General features: G+C 43.9%; 2 protein-coding genes across 2 annotated transcripts in view; one reads left to right on the forward strand and one right to left on the reverse strand.

The window, feature by feature from the left end:
* SEC22C (SEC22 homolog C, vesicle trafficking protein) overlaps nt 1-20,345 on the forward strand; it is a 51,481-nt gene that overhangs the window by 787 nt on the left and 30,349 nt on the right. The window lies entirely within an intron of this gene.
* SS18L2 (SS18 like 2) lies at nt 10,515-15,384 on the reverse strand. Its single transcript, XM_032408892.1, has 3 exons — nt 15,186-15,384; nt 14,817-14,893; nt 10,515-11,063 (listed from the first exon to the last, which is right to left on the reverse strand). The coding sequence occupies exons 1-3, from the start codon at nt 15,252-15,254 to the stop codon at nt 10,976-10,978; spliced, it is 234 nt and encodes a 77-aa protein (XP_032264783.1). The 5' UTR covers nt 15,255-15,384; the 3' UTR covers nt 10,515-10,975.

Consider the following 20,345-nt stretch of genomic DNA (forward strand, 5'->3'; position numbering starts at 1 on the left):
CTTGGCTTTGTGTGGTTCTGTTTCTGAACTCTATATTTTGTTAACTGTTCTATGTATCTTTATGCTAGGGCTACACTGTTTTGTTTTTTGTTTTTAAGTTAATTTCTTAAAACTGTAAAATACACACTTTTTAAATATTTTATCAAAATTATCATTTAACTTTTTAAGTGACAGTTCAGAGGCAGTAAGTACATTTCACATTGTTGTGCAATCATCACCATCTAGCCACTGAACATTTTTCATCTTGGAAAACTGAAACTCTGTATCCATTAAACAATAACTCTGCATTCTTTCTACCCAGCCTCAGGCAACCACTCTACTTTTTTTTTTTTTTAATTTATTGTGGTAAGAACACTTAATGTGACATCTATCCTCTTAACAGATTTAAGGTTTTATTTATTTATTTGAGAGCGAGCAAGTGAGTGGGGGGAGGAGCAGATAGAGAGGGGCAAGCAGACTCCTCGCTGAGCGGGGAGCCTGCATGGGGCTGGGGGCTGGATCCCACAACCCCAAGATCTTGACCTTAGCCAAAATCAAGAGTTGGACACTCAACCCACTGAGCCACCCAGCCCCCCCTTTAACAGATTTTCAAGTGTACAATATGGTATTGTTATCAATAGGCACAATGTTGTACAGCAGATTTCTAGGACTTACTCATCTTACATAGGTGAAATTTTATAACCATTGATAGCGACTACTTTCACCCTCTTCCCATCCCCTGGCAAACACTCTTTTATTCTTTGCTTCTATAAGTTCGACTATTTTAGTTACCACATATTAAATGGAATCATGCAATACGTGTCCTTCAGTGACTGACTTGTTTCACTTAGCATAATGTTCTCAAGTTTCATCGATGTTCTCACATATTGCAGGATTTCCTTCTTTTTTTAAGGCTAAATAATACTCCACTGTATGAATATACCATAATTTCTTTATCCATTCATCAGCAGATGGACACTTGGGTTGCTTCCATCATTTGGCTATTGTGAATAATGCTGCTGTGAAGATGAGTGTACAAATATCTCTTTGAGATCCTGCTTTCAATTCCTTTGGGCATATACCCAGAAATGGAATTGCTAGGTCATAAGCTAATTCTGTTTTAAATTTCTGGGTTTGTTTTTTTTTAAGATTTTATTTATTTGAGAATGAGAGAGCACAGGAGCAGGGGCAGAGGGAGAGGGAGTTGGAGAAGCGGAGTCCCCTGCTGAGCAGGGAGCCTGCCTTGGGGCTTGATCCCAGGACCCTGAGATCATGACCTGAGCCGAAGGCAGGCACCCAGGTGTCCCAAGCTAATTCTGTTTTTATGGGGAACTGCCGTTCTGTTTTCCATAGTGACTGCACTATTTTACATTTCCATCAGCATTGCACAAGGGTTTCAGTTTCTCAACATCCTCACCAGCACTTGTTATTTTGTTTTGTTTTGTTTTTTAATAATTGCCATCCTAATGAACGTGAAGTAGCACACTGTTTTGATTACTGTAGCTTTATAGTAAATTTAAAAATCAAGGTCACTTAGGTAGTTTCTAATCTGTTTTTGCACCTGTGCCACCTTGTGAAGTGCAGAGACCTTCTGCACCGTCATGGAAGTGCTATCCCTGTTGGAGGTTGCCAGTTCTACCTCTCTAAAAGTACAGTATCCCTATCAGAGCAACAATCTCCTGGGTTTCACATTTGTAACCTAGACTGAATTGAGAAGCTAGTGGTCCTGGGTCTGATTTTGCTTACACTGTTACAGCTGACCATTTATAGGTTTGGAAAAGACGAAATGTACATGCCTATTCAGAGATGAAATGGGTTGGTAAAGCTAACTTTCATACACAGACTTGTGAAAGGAAAAGAAGGGGAGCATTGCCCAGGGAAGTAATTTGTAATTACTGTGCTTTGAGCAGCTGGCTTCAGTGTAAGTTGGCTTTAGGGCTCTGGGATGAAATGCTTAATTTGGGGAGTATTTAAAATACTTTAAATCTCCCAAAATTCGTTCTTATCTTGACACTCCGCTAAAGTTTCTTTCCTGCCACTGATTATATGATGTGGAGCAAACCACTCTGATCCTGGAATTCAGTTTCTTTGTCTGCAAAATAAGCAGGATGAAATACCTTCTAAGTTCCCTCCTTGCTCAAAATTCTTTTGTTCTGTCCTGTGAGTTGAAATTATATTTCAGATGATTTGAGGATAAAGTATGCTATTTGGTCTGTGGTCAAGGGGAAGAAACTACTGGGACAAGGCAGGCCTAGAGCTAACATCCACCAAAAGGATGATACCTCCTCCCTCATCATCAAGAGTAGTAGAAAATTATCCAAGCAGTTTACAAACTCAGGCTTAATTTGGAGAACGCTTAGTAGTAGGAATTTTCAGGTAATGATTTAGAGTGGGATTATACCAGCAGTTGGCCCTTCAATGGATAGGGCTCTGGCAAAACTAATCAGGAATGCTAGTGGAGAAATTTAGATGAAACATAATTTTTTAGAAAATAGAAATTACCAAAATTGACTCAAAGAAATAGAAGGCCTGAATAAACTAGCAACCATTGAAGAAATTGAATTAGTAATCCCTAATCTCCTTCCAAACAACTGTGAAGGACATTTTGCCATAACCAGATGGGAAATTTGATAATGGTCTAAACATTAGGTGAAATCAAGGAAATATACTTAATTTTGTTAGATATCTAATGAAGATAAAGATAATGAAATTTTGGTTATGCAAGAAAATGTTCTTAGTTTTTTAGTGAAGTGAAACAAATGTGGCAAAATCTTGGTAATTGTTATATCTAGCTGAGAGGTATATGGGGATTTTTGAGCTGTGTTCGGTATTTTTATATTTCTTTGCAATTACTCTTAATAAAACCAGTAAGAACAAACATAGTCTTTCCAAAAACACAAGTTCCACATTGTTTCATAGGCATATTTTACCAGACCCTTAAGGATCAATAATCTTTTCTCAATCAAAGTATTTTAGAAAATGGAAAAAGACAGCTACCTAACTTACCTTGTGATACCAATACCAAACAAAGATAGATAGGGCAAGAAAGTTAGAGACCAATCTCATTATAAACATGGATTTAAAAATCCAAATAAAATATTAGGAAATGGAGTTTAGCAGCATTTAAATTCCAAAATGTTCATGACCTAGTTGGCTTTAATTCAGGAATACAAAGATGGTTCGATGTTCACCATATTAACAGATTAAAGAAAAGGCATATGATTATCCCAATATATGGTGTATTGGTTATCTATGATCTATGTATTGCCTCTCAGCTCCTTCAATATATCTTCTGTAATACACAGTTTAACCTCAAGCAGGGATCTGTACCAAATTAACTTTTACATTTGTATAACTTAGGGAGAAGACAAAAAAGGTAAACAAAAGGAGAGAAAAGGAATCCAATGAGAAGATAACTACACATGCAGTTCTACCTTATTTGCTTACACCATTTTTTAAATAAAAGGATATCCTATATCTTAAATGGGAAATTGCAGAAAAGAATAGGTCCAAGACTGCTATCTTTAGAAAGACCTGCTTAAAAAGTTGGCCTGTGGGTGGAATCTGGGAACCTGTATGATAATCAATTTCCTACACTTAAAGAAAACTTCAGTTAAATGATTAGAGTGCTTCACTCTGCCTAAACTATTTGAGCAAACAATATGGTTTATGCTGAACACCTGCTTTCCTTCTGGGAATCTGGAAACTTGGTATGTACCAGGCAGAAGATGCATACATATGTGACCATCCCCCAGTGAAAACTTTGGGCACTGAGTCTCTAATGAACTTCCCTGGTAGACATTTCTCACATGCTATGATTCATCCCTGGAGGAATTAAGCTCGTTCTGTGTGACTCCATTGGGAGGGTGAAGCTTGAACCGGGTTTCCTCTGGGCTTTACCCTATATGCCTTTTCCCTTTGCTGATTTGCTTTGTGTTCTTTTGCTATTGTAAATCATAGCTGTGAGTACAATTAAATGCTGAGTCCTGGGAGTCCTCCTAGCCAATCATCAAACCTGCAGGTAATCTTAGGACCTACAACACAGCAACAAATATTACCAGAATTTGATAACAAAATCTATATTGAAAATCTGAAAGCACATTTTTTTAAATCCTAGATTTCCTTTTTTTGTGGGGAAACAAGTAGACTATTTCATTTTACAGAAAAATATATATTTTGATAGAATAACATTCTCATGATATTAGTCAAGAACAGATGGGCTTTCTCCATCAGCGTCAGGGGAAATGGCCATAGCAGCTCCAAGCATCCATCCTTATACCATGGAAGTCTGAGGGGAGAGCACTTTTCCTGCCGGCACCAGCGAGAAAAATCCCAGCGAGAGAGCTGATTGACGATGAGGTTCATATGCCCATCAGTCTTGATGGCCACAGTAGTGGGCAGATACCGTGACTGATCAGCTTGGGGTGGGGCCACAGGAGAAGAATGGGGTATGGCAGCACGGAGATGGCCCCTGAGGCAATGGCTGCCTAGTAAGAAGTCTAAGAAGTCGAGTTCGATCGAGAGCTGAGAGCGGACCCCAGAGAGCCCTGAGTAGTCCCGCCGCCGCCGGCCTAGTTGCCGTCACACCCCGGCGGAGCCGCAGCGGTGGGGCCGGCCGCAGTCACCATCACTGCAACCATGATCAGCGAGGCCGAGACCCAGCAGCTGCCCGCCGCCCCGGCCCTCAGCGCTGCCTACGCCGAGCCTGGCCCCAACGGCAGCGCAGGGAGCGGCGGCCTGCGTGGTCTCTTTTTGGTAATGCCAAACTTTTTTTTTTTAAGATTTTATTTATTTATTTGACAGAGAGAGAGCACAAGCAGGGGGAGTGGCAGAGGGAGAAGCAGGCTCCCCGCTGAGCAGGGAGCCCGATGTGGGGCTCGATCCCAGGACCCTGGGATCATGATCCGAGCCGAAGGCAGACGCTTAATGACTGAGCCACCCAGGTGCCCCCCCCCTTTTTTTTTTAAAGATTTTATTTATTTGACAGAGAGAGACACAGTGAGAGAGGGAACACAAGCAGAGTGGGAGAGGGAGAAGCAGGCTGCCTGGGATCATGACCTGAGCCGAAGGCAGATGCTTAACGACTGAGCCACCCAGGCGCCCCAACTTTTTTTTTTAAAAAAAAAAGCCTGATTTTTCTCAATACAGCTTTAAAGTCTTTTAAATTGTTTCATATCTGGTCGAGATTTTTAAGAACCTCATTTTTTAATTTGTAATAAAAGTTTACAACTTGATTTTTTCAAGAAAGTCAACAAACGGCAAGCACCCATTAATAAAGGTCTTAAATAATTTTAAAAAAATCATCTTAATTGTGGATACTGCACCCACCTTTTGGCCTTTTAGGCAAGTGGCTTTTTTCCCACTAACTTGCTTTAAAGTATGACTATGTGTTCACAAATGTCTAATCCTTCATTGTCTTTAGTGGGGAGCTTGTATGCCATCAAATTCATATGAAAAACTCACTACAACAAGCACTTCTTGTCAGACAGGTTCCTTACTCTATATTGATCAACTTGTTCTCTGATTTCAAACTCTAAATTCTGCTGAGTCCTTGGCTCTGATGCTTTTTCTAGACACTAGCTTTTGCAAGTAGATTGGGTTTTGGTAAAAATTTTTCATCTGCTGTGGTGCTAATGGAAGCTACATTTGCTCAGCCAGTCCATCTGGGTCTACCCACCCAGGGTGTGGTATCTTGGTTGTTTCCCTCAGAAGAAGACTCTGACAATAGTTTGAGTGCAAGTTGCTTATTTGAGAAGTGGCCCTAGGAAACTCCATCTAGAGGGTGGAGAAGTGAACAAGGAAGATAGGCAGTAAAGTGTGTGCTATTAAGCCAGTTACCATAGTTGCGATTAGAGCTTAACCCTGATGGGGAACTCTGGCAACCAGTACAGAAGAAGAAACATCTTGGAATTGTCCCTATGGAGGGGTGAGGGAGCTGGGATGTTCAATTAGAGTCATTAGTTGAGAGCTGTTCCCAGAATGGTAATCCCCAGGTTCTTCTGGTCTGCTATGCCTGGGCAAGGCAGACTTCCTGTTTTAGGAAAAAAGTCCTCAGGATAGAGATATGGATATGGACTGTTGGGAGTCAGTTGCAACACAATTAAAGGAGTACAGTTCAAGGAATGAGTGTGGGATGCTGAAAGCTTCTGCTGCAACTGGCAATTTTTTGTTTGCAGACAAAAGAGTGCTCAGGAATTGAGAAGCATAGACTTTTTCTATGATATATAAGAAGCATTTGATAATTTCCACTTGGAATCCCTGCAGCTTCAATATGAGGACACTTTCTCAGCATCCTTGGTCCTGCATAGTGCCCTGGTCCACGCCTGGGTGTGGGTCTCTTTTGTCTTGCCAGGCTTATTAGGAGCTCCCTGAAAGCAGGGCCCAGTGCCCCTTCTCCTCTATTTTCCTCACTGTAGAGCCCAACACAAGGCCTGGTCAACTGAGAACTCATGTTATAATTGAGTTGATGACCACATAGGTGAACACTGCTCTAAAATGGACTCAAGAGAGAGAGAAAAAAACCCGGTTGGAATGAAAGGTCTTTGCATAGCCCTTGTTTCTGCCTGCACTGCTAGGTCCCTTGATGGTCACGGTCAGGTTCCTTGTTATTCATCTCTCAGCTACAATGTTACCTCCTTGGGTCATTCCTGATTCCATAATTTAAAGTAGCCACCCAGACACTCTCCAGCACATGACCCTATTATAATTCTCTGCACAGCCACTTATTACCATGTGAAGCTTTCCTTGGTTGTTTATATATTTTTTGCCTGTCTCCCCCATAAATACAGGTTATTTATACTGTGTTGTCTTCTTTATATAAGAATAAAGTTTCCACGAGAGCAGTGACATTGTCTGACTTCCTCACTGCAGTACCTTCAGTGCATACTAGTGGATCAGTAAATAGTTTTTGAATGAATGAGTTTATCACAAACGGAAACGAAAACAACCTCCCTTTGGACCCTAGACTCTTATTTAAAAGATCTAGGAAGGAAAGAAAGGTTCCCAGTGACTGAACAGAACATCTAGATTCCAGAGGAATCTGCAGGATTTTCATTGGGAAAAGAGGTAACAGATTAACTTCTTAAAATTGCTTTTATTAAAATGGAATCAAAACCATATTACGTGTAAGGTAGAGTAACAATAAAATGAAGATACTATGTACCCAGCTTAAGAAATATACTCAGGATCACCTTTAGTAACGGAAGTTTATTACAGAGGTTCAAGAGTATATGAGATAGCACTGAACTTCCTTTCCTCCCTAGCCATATTGTGACTTGGGGTCCCCAAAAGTCAGACTTGGATGTCAAAAAGCCTCATGAGGAAGTGGAAAAATAGCTTCACATCTTGTGGAATAAACCTGACCTCAAATTATCTGCTCTCTTTGTTTTAGCTGCCATATCCTCATCTCAGGAGAATGTGGTAATGACAGAAGTCAGTCACCACAGTTGCAAATCCTGGGAAGCAGGCTTGGAAACCCCAGAGAAAGGCTCAGGCCCTATGTAGGCTGTTCAGAGATCAGCTTGACCCTGAGAGTTGGAAAAGGGCAGACAGGCTGAGTAGAGGCTTAATCTTGAAGTAGGAGGTCCTCTGAGAAGAGAGCGGTTAAGACATTCTGGCCAGGTTTGGTCTTTACCTTTTTAAATCACCTTTCACAACTATATTGATTTCTGGGTCCTTTAAGAGGGATGGCAGATACTTGTGCTTCAGGCGGTCTCTGAAGCAGACAGGTAGAGGTAAGCTGGGGCACGTATGATGACAGCTAAGTGGCCTGCCCCAGTTTCTCCAGTGTATCTCCCCAGAAAAGGGTCCTCTGGAGAGTAGGGTCATCTGTGGCTTAAATAGCCTTGGCCATTTCCAGAGGCTTGTGATTTGCCCTGCTTCGGTCCTCTACACGTGGACTGAAATACCTTCCAAGAGACAAAGGGAGGGAAACAGCAGGTCACAAACTCCTTCCCCCTGAGGGAGAACTGAACTTTGTCTTCAAGGCTATTGCCTCTGCTACACTTACCTACTATAGGCCCTACTGGCTTGCTCAGAGCCCACACATTGGAACCTCTGATGCTCTGTCACAGACCCTTGCCTACGTTGCCAGTAGTGGACAGTTCCTACAAGGTCAGGCTCACCTTGTGCTGGCAGAAGCCCCCCTCAGGGGCTGCCATGCAGCTTTTTACTTTCTTCCTCCTCTGACGTCTCGGAGTTGGCTGCAAAGGCTGCTTGTTAGTCCAGGGGACCGAACTCCCCTGTAGGGAACCCCAACTCAGGTGGACACTTCTGGGGCATTTGTATGCTTTTGAGATCATCCCCCTACCCCCTGGATTGAGTCCTTATTGCCTATAGCAGTAACTTTGGTAACACACACATTTAGTGGCTTTTCCTTCTTCCCTGTCTCACTCTCCTTATGGCCTTATTCCTGCTTCCTGAGATCATCCCCCAAATAAACTATCTGCACCCAAGGCCTTGTCTCAGGCTTGAGGCGAGACCTAAATTGAAACATCAGCTGATGCTCTCATCCCAGCTTGGGCCAAGCCGTATGTAAACAAGTCAAGGTGCCTAGTAAAGGGAGACAGCTGCCATCCAACTCCAGCTGATGGTTGCCATGTGGACCTGCAGGCCCAGCATTGCTAGAAATCCAGGCTATAATGGGAAATCCTCTCTAAATGTTAGGAACTAATTCAAAACTAAAAACATTGCATAGTGCCCACCATATCTGCTGACCAGGTCAGGCCCATGAGCAGCCCACTTGGCATAGTATATGGGCATCAACCCCATGAACAGTGGGGGGAGGAAGAATCCATTAATGGGCTAGGACCCTAAGGATGGAAAAATGGGTGAGGGAGCAAAGAACAGGCTTCTTCCCAGATTTGAGAAGGGCCTGAAAGGGCCAGAGCCCTCAGATAACACATCAGAGCACACATTAACACACATTGTTTACTTCGTGCCCAGCTCTCAACCACAGTATCTCAATCTCACAACCTCAGGAGGCAGATATTACTTTCATTATCCTCATTTTATAGGTGAAACAAGAGCTCTCAAACGCTGCAATTGAGCTGGGACTCAAAATGAGGTCTCTCTTCACTATTTACACATTTAGTCTCTCTGGGTTGCAATCCTTGATTCCTACAAAAGGAGCCAGGCATCGGAGGTTCTAATTTTGGGTTCACTTAGGAAAATCTCCTTGCCTCATTTTACAGATAAGTCTCAAAGAGGGAAAGTTCTTTATTGAACAAAGCTAATAAAGGCAGAAGGGATGATAAAATAGGAAATCACCAGTATGCAATCCCTAATGAAGTAATAGATCAAAACTAGGCAGATCATAACTTAAGCAAAAGGCTATCAGGCACCTGATTAATAAATCAAATCAGGTCATTCCTGATGTGATGCAAAAGCAAGTACCTCTTACCTGCTATGATGTATACTTGCCAAAAATATTAGAATCGGAGTCTGAATGAGCCTCTAGATCTACCAGTTTATAGGAAAAGTGGGCAATAGTGGGACATATTTAATGACACCATAGGGATACAACTAGGTGAATGCAGAATATGAGAAATTTGGGGGCAAATGACCTAGTTTTTCCAACAAATGGCAAAGAAGAAGGGGAACTGCTAAGTATTTTCACAGAGACTTAAGGGACAGAAACACAATGCAGTGTATGAATCTTGTTTGGATCCTGAGTTAGAGAAATCAACAAAAAGACATTCTATGATAATTGACGGGGCTCAGGACATGCTACTCCAAACTATGGCACGTTGGCTTATTGAATATTTCAAGCTGAAGAATCTGAGAAATGGCACATGCTGGAAGGACTTTCTGACCTCGCATGAAGCAGGTCATAAGACCCTCATGTGAGGGGTGCCCTCCCTATACTCAGAAGAAAGGAGCATCCTGGGGCGCCTGGGTGGCTCAGTCGTTAAGCGTCTGCCTTCGGCTCAGGTCGTGATCCCAGGGTCCTGGGATCGAGCCCTGCATCGGGCTCCCTGCTCCGCGGGAAGCCTGCTTCTCCTTCTCCCGCTCCCCCTGCTTGTGTTCCCTCTCTCGCTGTGTCTCTCTCTGTCAAATACATAAATAAATAAAATGTTTAAAAAAAAAAAAAGGAGCATCCTTATCTCTTAAAATGGAGCAACACTGAGAATTTGAATGAAAAGACCATGTTAAGTTTCCCCAATTTACTACACTTCGCTCATATCCTTCTGTCTGTTTTCCACTTTTCATCTAATCTCATATAAAAATACTCAGGTTTAACTGTTTCTTTGGGTCTTCATTTCTTTATGAAGGCCTCCCATGTCACATAAAACTTTCTTTTGTTAATCTGTCTTTTGGTATAGAGCCCCAGCCAAGAACCTTAAAAAGACAGGAGGAAGAAGGTATTTTACAAAAGTATTTGAAAAGATATTAGTAGATGACATTAAGTAATAATTAAGAATTACTATTGATTTTGTTAGCAATGATAATGGTGTTGTTACATATATTTTTAAGTCCTTACGGTTTTTCCGGAAGACCAAATGGAACACTTATCTTATGAAAATCTCTATACCTCAATATGAGTGTTCTGTGGAAAGGCAAGCTTTATTTCAAAGCAACCTGAAAACAATGGTTAGGTCCACGACTACAACTGGTAGGGGGAGCACACAGTTACACGTCCATTTGGCAGCGCCTCTAGGAGTCTCGCCAATTGCTGTTGATTGCCCACCACCTAATCAGTTTCATCTTCATGTTGAAACTGAAAAGGTAGAATTGAAGATGCCCATGATATCTCTGTAATCCAAACATGCCCATTTCAGGAAAGAGAACATCTGGAGTCAACTTAATCTGCTTAATTATTAAAATAAATATTTACACTGAGAATATAGTTCATTTAGTAGCTTTCTTCACATTTTCACATTTTTAAAAGAGCCACAAGGGTTCATCCATGTTTTAAGCAGTTGAGTTGGTAAAGATCCTGTCTTTACTTCATAGGACATGGATTACACTCAATTACTCCTCATGACAAACTGAAAGATTATTCCATTGCTTTTGAAGCACTGGTTGGGTTGGCATCTGCGATGGTAGCCAAATAAATGAGATTTCTGTGTAACACATGCTGGTACCTATGGGTGAAAAAGAGGCAAAAATTAGAGGCTTTGTTTTGCTGAACATGAACAAAAGACTGGGAAGGAATTTACCCACTCTACTGGAATGGTTCATCTATTGATTGGATGATTCAACATCATCAACCTCCTTGATTAACACCAATGAAAATATATCTAGAATCTATCTGTTCTCACTTATCACTTTCATAGCTACCTCTCTGGGTCAAGCCACTATCCTTGCATACACTGTTGTATTGGGCCAGTCTCCTAACTGGTCTCCCTGCTTTACCTTTGCACTCCTACTCTATTCCCCACATAGCAACCCAAGTGATTATTGTACAGTTTAAGTCAAGACTTGCCATCCCTCTGATTAAAACCCTCCAAGGGCTCCCCTCTCATTCTGAGTAAAGCTGAACCCTTCTAGCCCTTCTGGCGGCCTACAAGGCTCTACATGATTGGGGCCTCTCGTTATCTCTCTGACCTCAGCTCCTACCACTTTCCCTTCACTCTCTGAGTTCTGGCTGCAGTGTCCCCTTTGCTGTGACTTGAAGATAACCAGTGTGCTCTAGCCTAGGGGGTTCTTCCACCTGATGCTGTCTCTGCCTTATATATTTAGGTAGCTGGCTCCCTCACCTCTGGTGAGGACATCTGAGTAGATGTCCCACCAGAGATACCCTGTGTAAAACAGCACCCCTTCCTGCCAATTAGCCTGCTTTATTCTTACTCAAAGCACTTATTAGTATGTGCCTAATTGTATGATTTCCTCCCTCTAGATTCTAGACTCTAGGATGTAAAGTCCATAAAAGCAGAGCTGGTACCTGATTTGATAAAAAGCAGAGCTGGTTTTGGTACTGATTCCCCAGTAGCTGAAACAGTGTCTGGTACTCAGTAGTAGTTATAAAATATTTGTGGAACAAAGTTAAAGAAGGAACAAGGCACTTCTATGGTATCAATATGAGCTTACGATAGTAGTGATTCTCAATCAGGGGGTAAAATTCTCTACCTAGGAAGACAAATCAGACTGGGGGGGTGGGCAGGAAGCCCACCGGAAATTTTGGTAACTTTCTTACCCATAGGTTGAGAATCACTACACCAAAAGGAATGTTTTGCAACTGTTTTCCATATAGAAAAATGGAGTTTACTATGAACTGCAAAAAAGCAAATTACCAGATGCCAGAACCAAATGTAAAGACTTACCCAAAGATGGATATCTCTACTATTTCATTGACCTGTTCAGTGAGGAACTATAGGTGATTTTTTTTGGGAGATGGGAAAAGGATGGTTTTCTTAAAGATGTCTTCAGTAAGAATGAAATAATGTATTTTTCTATAATAAATGGAGGATAATTCCTGGACTACATTTAGAAAAGAGACCATTTTCAAGATACGTTCGTTAGATCACTCCTTTCTGCCCGTGGACACCGCCGAGTAAGCATCGTTAAAGTCTCCCCTCCCTCCGCCGTCATGTCTAAGTCAGAGTCTCCCAAAGAGCCTGAACAGCTGCGGAAGCTCTTCATCAGAGGTTTGAGCTTTGAAACAACCGATGAGAGTCTGAGGAGCCATTATGTGCAATGGGGAATGCTTATGGACTGTGTGGTAATGAGAGATCCAAACACCAAGCGCTCCAGAGGCTTTGGGTTTGTCACGTATGCCACTGTGGAGGAGGTGGACGCAGCCATGAATGCAAGGCCACACAAGGTGGATGGAAGAGTTGTGGAACCAAAGAGGGCTGTCTCAAGAGAAGATTCTCAAAAGACCTGGTGCCCACTTAACTGTGAAAAAGATTTTTGTCGGTGGCATTAAAGAAGACACTGAAGAACATCATCTAAGAGATTATTTTGAACAGTATGGGAAAATTGAAGTGATCGAGATGACTGACTGAGGCAGTGGCAAAAAGAGGTTTTGCTTTTGTAACATTTGATGACCATGACTCTGTAGACAAGATGGTCATTCAAAAATACCATACTGTGAATGGCCACAACTGTGAAGTAAGGAAAGCCCTATCTAAGCAAGAGATGACTAGTGCTTCATCCAGCCAAAGAAGTCAAAGTGGTTCTGGAAACTTTGGTGGTGGTCGTGGAGGTGGTTTTGGTGGGAATAACAACTTTGGTCATGAAGGGAACTTCAGTGGTCGAGGTGGCTTTGGTGGCAGTCGAGGTGGTGGTGGATACGGTGGCAGTGGGGATGGCTATAACGGATTTGGTAATGACGGAAGCAACTTTGGAGGTGGCGGAAGCTATAATGATTTTGGCAATTACAACAATCAATCCTCAAATTTTGGACCCATGAAAGGAGGAAATTTTGGAGGCAGAAGCTCTGGCCCCTGTGGTGGTGGAGGCCAATACTTTGCCAAACCATGAAACCAAGGTGGCTATGGTTGTTCCAGCAGCAGCAGTAGCTAGGGCAGTGGCAGAAGGTTTAATTACTGCCAGGAAACAAAGCTTAGCAGGAGAGGAGAGCCAGAGAAGTGACAGGGAAGCTACAGGTTACAACAGATTTGTGAACTCGGCCAAGCACAGTGGGGGCAGGGCCTAGCTGCTACAAAGAAGACATGTTTTAGACAATACTCATGTGTATGGGCAAAAAACTCGAGAACTGTATTTGTGACTAATTGTATAACAGGTTATTTTAGTTTCTGTTCTATGGAAAGTGTAAAGCATTCCAACAAAGGGTTTTAATGTAGATTTTTTTTTTTGCACCCATGCTGTTGATTGCTAAATGTAATAGTCTGACTGTGACACCAAATAAATGTGTCTTTTTTTAAATGTGCTGTGTAAAGTTAGTCTACTCTGAAGCCATCTTGGTATACTACCCCAGCAGTGTGAAGTTAGAATTCCTTCAGGGTGATGCCAGGTTCCATTCGAAATTGATTTGCAACCTGCTTGGGCACAGAAGCCATTGTCTCCACAAACCTTGGTGTAGTTGAACTGACAGTTAATGTGTTGTGACCTGGAGTTCACCATTAAAAGGGTCACCCAAGCAAAGTCTTGGAGTTTATTTGGTTATTAATATGATTGTTGGCACATCCTATGCAATATATCTAAATTGAATTATGGTATCATATAAAATTATAGATGGGATTAAAGCTTGTGCATCATCCATTATCATGTGTAATCAATAAACGATTTAATATTCTCTTGAAAAAAAAAAAGAGAGTATTTTCTTTAATTTTGGTATATAGCTAGAGAGCACATTCAATTACTGTGCAGAAGTTGCCTTTGGCCTAACTTGTAAGTCTTATTGGTCCCTCCCTGCGTGCATTACAGACTGACTGCAAGTTAGAAAATGAAGGGGGCGGAGTGCTCAGCTCAGGTCTTGATCTTAGGGTGGTGAATTCAAGACCCGCGTTGGGCTCCATGCTGGGCGTGGAGCCTACTTAAAAAAAAAAAAAAAAAAAAAAAAGGAACTTAGCAGTCAAATGGTCTGACGCCTCTCAGAAAAAGGATAAGCTGGGGATCCATGAGGAGAAAGGGGCCAGAGCTCACATCTCCTGAGACTAGTTTTTCATGTGCTCCCTCCCCCATCCCTGTTGTCATCAGCTGACCTGTCTACGTGAAGGAGGTCTGCAATGAGCATTATTCAAATTTTGAAGAGGGTGCCACGTCTGACTCCAGGCTTCACAATGTGCTGTCTGTGTAGTCCTGGGCAGGTAAGCAACCTCTGTGAATCATCGGCGATCAATTATCCAAGACTCCTAGTTCAGGACAGCTGCTGTATCACCACCCTGGTTTCACCCTACACTCAGAAGTCGGGGGGTGGAGCGGGTACTTACTGGACGCACTCATTCGCCCGGCCTTTGTTCTGATACTCCACGATACAGCGGATGAGCTGGTCATTCTCCTCCAAGAGCTGAAAGACCAGAGAAAGGGTCAGTGCAGCGCGTTAAGACCAGAGAAAGGGTCAGTGCAGCGCGTTATCCGGACGGCCGGGAACACTGACCACCAACTCTCTCCAATGCCGGGCTGTCCTGCCCCGGTGCCTTTGCCAACTTTGTTCCCATCTCACTCCATACCCTTGCAAGTCATGCCCCTACGCACACCACAAGCCTCAGCTGGGATGCCGCTCATTCCAGGAAGCTTCCCGCACCCGCAGCCCTTGGGATCTCAACTAAGGACGTCTCTCGGCCCGAGTTAGCGCTCACCCGCTGGATCGTCTCCTGATTGACTTCCGCCTTGCCTTTCAGCCAGTCCGGTACGAAGGCCACCGACATCCCGGAAAGCCAGGTTAGACCCTGGCCTCAGGGCCTGCGGACCCCAGCGCCTCTTGACCGGAGCCAACCAGCAGGTCCGGACGCACTACGGCCGCAGCAGGGACCTCGATAGGTGGGGCCTACGCTCTCGACGTTGATTGGGTCCTCCCGTTGACTGGGAACAGGCGGAACGTCATTTGTGATTGGGCGCGCATGAGCGAAGCTCAGAGCGCGGGCCTCGGCCCCGCCCCTCGGCTGTTTGCCCCTCCTTTGCATTTGCGCAGTCTGGAGGCTAGCCTCGGGGGGAGGGGCCGGGGCGGCGCCGGGGGCGCCGGGGCCGGGCGTCGGCTCCTCGCCTCTTAGGCACCGTGTCCTGTCTGTCTGTGGGAGTACCTTGCCCAGGATCACACGGGAATCGTGGCCGGAACCAGATTTCTGGCTCCAAGTCCACTCTTCCCTCTTTCGACATCACTCTGGTGCATCCAGATCTGCGTCTGGAGCGTGAACCCTAGCCTTTGCCTTCAGCCAAGCCAAACCCTGCAGGGCCTAGGAAAACACTGGTGTTTGCTTCACTCTTGGCTGAGGGAGAAATTCGCACATATGCCTATTTTTCCTTTGGGTGGTAATAATGCTTATTAGGCTTACAACCCTAAAAAACACTATTATTTTCTCCATTTTACAGGTGAGAAAACAGGTGAAGTCACCTGCCTAAGATCTCACAGCTACCAAGGGCAAAGTGGGTATCAGTCCACAGGCAGTATGACTTTATTTTTTTATTTTAGATTTTATTTATTTATTTGACAGACAGATAGCGAGAACAGGAACACAAGCAGGGAGAGTGGGAGAGGGAGAAGCAGGCTTCCTGCGGAGCAGGGAGCCCGATGCGGGGCTCGATCCCAGGACCCTGGGATCATGACCTGAGCCGAAGGCAGACGCTCAACGACTGAGCCACCCAGGCGCCCCAGCAGTATGGCTTTAGAACCCTTGTTCTTAACTACTACCCCATACTGCCCATGCACCATACTGCAGAGGTGGTTTGGTGCACGATAAAAGAAGGAAGCTGGGCCCACCCACCTGGACCACATATGCTGCTGGCAACCCTGAAACTCAGAAGTGGTTGTCTTCTCTCTTGTTCAGCCCATCCACTGTGGACATGGGGACAAGACTGGTTTTCCCTGCAACACAGAGTGAGCAGTAACCGCATCATTTAGGAGGAAGATCTTGGAAGCCTTTACTCAAAAGGGGTCTGGGGCAATTCTGCCTCATAGAGCTTCATTTCCCTGAGCAGGCTCATCTGCTTTTGCTGGGCTCTTCCTCCACAGTCCCCTTATTCAACCCTGAGAGGAGGCAGCTTTCATCCCATTTCACAGAGGGATAAACCCAGTGAGAAAAGTGGGGCAACATACCTTCAGGGCTTCCTGGTTCCCAGCCTGTACTATTAACCACACACCGGGATCCCTCCCCAGGCAAAGTCCCCAGAGGTTCTGCAGAAAACAGAGTGGGCAGAGAAGGAACTATCAGGAGCAGAGTGCAGGCCTTGCTTTGTCCTATGCAGCTCTATTGTTGTTTAGACAAATGGTAACGACAGTAACAGAGATGGTGTTAAGCTGAGGCAGGTGCAGTGGACCAACCTGGTCCAGCATACAGAGAAAACCCTCCAGGAGAGTAGATGTTTCAGTATGAAGAGGAAGTTACCCAGGTGACAGGTATCCAGAGCCTGGACTCTCCCCTAGGAAAAATCAGAGCCATAGATGGTTTTAGGCAAAAGAGAAATGAAGTCAGAGATGCATTTTAGAGTTTTCCTGGCTATCGTATGGTGAAAGGTAGGGCAGCCAGACAAGAAGAAGAAGAAGAAGAAAAAACATGGAGAGGGCTACTTGCTGCAGGTATGCTGGCCAGAAATGGTGAGAGCAGTGAAAAAAGAAATCTGTGCATTTGAAAGACATTAGGAATAGACTTGGCGGGCCTTAGTGAATTAATGGGTGGCGGCGGGGGAGAGGAGTAATTAGGGATGACTTCTGGTGTCCTGGCTTAGGCAACTGAGAGACTGGTGATGCCAACTGGTGATGCCATTTATGGAGACAGGGAATAGTGAAGGAGAAACTGACTGGAAGTGAGAATGATAAAGTCAGCCATGGACATGTGCATGCAAGGAGATGTCAAACGGACATGTTGAAGTTTGTGGCTACTTGGGTCTGGAACTCAGGGTCAAGGGCTGGGTTGGTAATCTAAGCTTTGAGAAGCACCTCTTGTGGAAACTGACTGGAACCTCGCAGTGGATAAGGCTGCCCAAGGAGAGTGAGTTGGTTTCTCTCATGGCCAAGGAAAAGAAAGTACAAAGGAGAACAGGGGGTGGGGAGACTAGAGATATAAGAGGAAATCCAGGAGAGGGGGGCAGTCATATAAGAAATAAGAGAAAGCAAGATAGGACAGCGGATACAAAGGCTATTGAAAGGTCAATCTAGGTAGAGAATAGATCTTTGATGTCCTTAATGAAGGAAATTTCAGTGATGTGTCGAGGCAGCAGTGAGAATTGCCAAGGACAGTGAAATATAGGAAAGGTGAAGCAAACAGAACCTTTACAGCAGGCCACTTTCCCCAAGAAGTTTGGCTGTAAACGGGGAAAGGGAATGAAGGTGGTAGTTGGAGGGACAGAAGTTGGTGGGAGCTGAAGGCTATCACTTTAATGGTTGCTCTTTCCTCAGTGAAGGAGGCACATGGGAGAGCGAGGGGGATGTTGAAGAGTGGAAGATCTGGGGAGCATGAGGGAGATTTTTAGGTTGGTGTTAGGGAGAATTGGAGAGAGGCAAACATAGGACTGCTGGACAGTGTTGAGGACCTGGTGGAGGCAGGCAATGTACATACATAGCACTGATCTGTGTGGTTTTGAGATTTTTTTCCAGCAAGACTTATAGCTCAGGAACAGATTTAGAGAAGCCAGAAGACTGGATTTTTTTTTTTTTCCCCAGAGTTGGAGTGCTGCCAGGCAGATGTGACAGAAGAATAACCACACAATGGAGGTAAGCATATTGGGAAGAAGGTGATGGAAGTGATAGACCTTGGACTTTCAGCTGATGGGGAAGGAAAGAAAGATTGGAGAGAGGTGACACATAGAACAAAGTAAAAGGTCAAGTGGACTGGAGGTTTCTGCAGGCCAGAGAACAATGGGCAGACTTCTGAGAACAGCTCAGGAGCAGTCAGAGATCAGATGTCTGCATTTACAACTTCGGACTTGGAGCTCTTCTGCGGTGATACAGCAGTCCAGGGTGTGACCTTGGAAGTAGAGGGATGAAGAAGCCTGAAAGAGAAACCCTCTGGAGTCAGAATGGCCAGTGATTAGAGAGGAGGGCTAGTACTTCAGACATCACAGCTCACCATCTCTAGCCCAATCCACTGTGGTGCCTGAGCCACTCTAGCTGCACCAGTCAGAAGGCACCAAGCCCTACTATAAAGCACTCACATTGCAGGTTCTGAGAACCTGAGTCTCCACATTCAAAAGCTCTGGGTTTTTGTGGGTCTGGCGCCAATTTTTTCCTTCCCCATCCAAGCCAGAGCCTTGCTTTCATGACTTGTGGTGAGAAGAACCTGTCTTCATTCACTTGTGAATGCACTTTGAGAAGGGAATCCTAGCCTCTTTCCTGGCCCATACAGTGAAGGGGTTTCAATCTCCTTTATCAATCAAATCCCATTGATTTTATCCTTTGTGCCTTTTATGACCTAGCTTCATGATCATTCATCACACAGGCCAACCCTGACTTAGTGTGGGAGGGGACTACACAAGGGTGTGAATACCAGGAGGCGGGGATCCCTGGAGGTCATCTTGGACTCTGTCATAAGTCTCTTCTGTTTTCATTTTGCAATTTTTCTCTGGCTATGTAAAGCTTGCTTCAATTTCCACCCATGTGGTAATGACTTTCAAAAGTCTATGTCCAGCCCAGACCGGTACATGGAATGTATATTCATGTATACATTATATATTCAACTGCCTACATTGACATCCCAACCAGAAATCTCAAAGGTGCCTCTAATTCAGTTTGTCTAAGATGGAACTAGTGATCATTCTTCTTTCCAAAATCACATCCTCTTCCAGTGTTCTCTATATCTATGAATCCCTCCACTAGCTACCCATTCACTCAAGGCTGAAGAGTGGCATTACACTTGAAGCTCCTTTGTCGCCCCTTCACATCCAAATCATCACCAAGTCTTGTTGATTTTGCTCCTGTGAGTCTCTGAAGACTGCCCAGTTCTCTTCCTCCTCACCATGGCTCCAGTCCAAGCCCAAGCTCTAGCATTATCCTCTTATGCCCAGATGGCCTCATTGGCTTCCCAGCTGGTCCCGTCAGAGCTTCCATGAGCCTTCTTCATTTTGATCTTAACTACAGCAGCCAAAGTGATTTTACAAAATGCAAGTTTGATCAGTTTGCCACTGTCCTAAACTTTCTACCGTGGCCTACAGGATCCTACATGTCTTAGCTACAGGTCTTAGCTCTTCTCTCCAGTGGCTCTCACCCTATTCCTTACTCTCTAAACTCTTGAGTTTTTTTCTTTCATGTCTTTTTTTTTTTTTTTTTGGTGGTAACATATATATAACATAACATTTACCATTTTAACCATTTTAATTTTATTTATTTATTTATTAAAGATTTTATTTTTATTTTTTTAAAGATTTTATTTATTTGAGAGAGAGTGAGTGAGGGAGAGCACGAATGGAAGGGAGGGGAAGAGGGAGAAGCAGACTCCCTACTGGGCGGGAGTCCGACCCTGGTATCCTTTCCAGGACCCTGGGATCATGACCTGAGCTGAAAGCAGATGCTTAACTGACTGAGCCACCCAGGCGCTCCCATTTTAACCATTTTTAAATGTACACTTCTGCGACATTTAAAATTTTACATTGTTGTGCAGCCATCCCTACCATTCATTTTTCAGAACTTTCTCATCTTCCCCAACTGAAATTCTGTGCCTGTTAAACACTAGCTTCTCATGTACTACCCTGTTTCTTTTCATCCCTCCAAGGAGACCTACTGCCTTCCTGTTCTTTATACATACTCTACCCTCTGTTTGAAACACTCTTCTTTACCCCTTTGCCTAGTTAGTTACTAGTCAGCTGGTGTC

The sequence above is a fragment of the Phoca vitulina genome, unplaced genomic scaffold (assembly GCF_004348235.1).
Source record: "Phoca vitulina isolate PV1807 unplaced genomic scaffold, GSC_HSeal_1.0 scaffold10, whole genome shotgun sequence".
Taxonomy (NCBI): domain Eukaryota; kingdom Metazoa; phylum Chordata; class Mammalia; order Carnivora; family Phocidae; genus Phoca; species Phoca vitulina.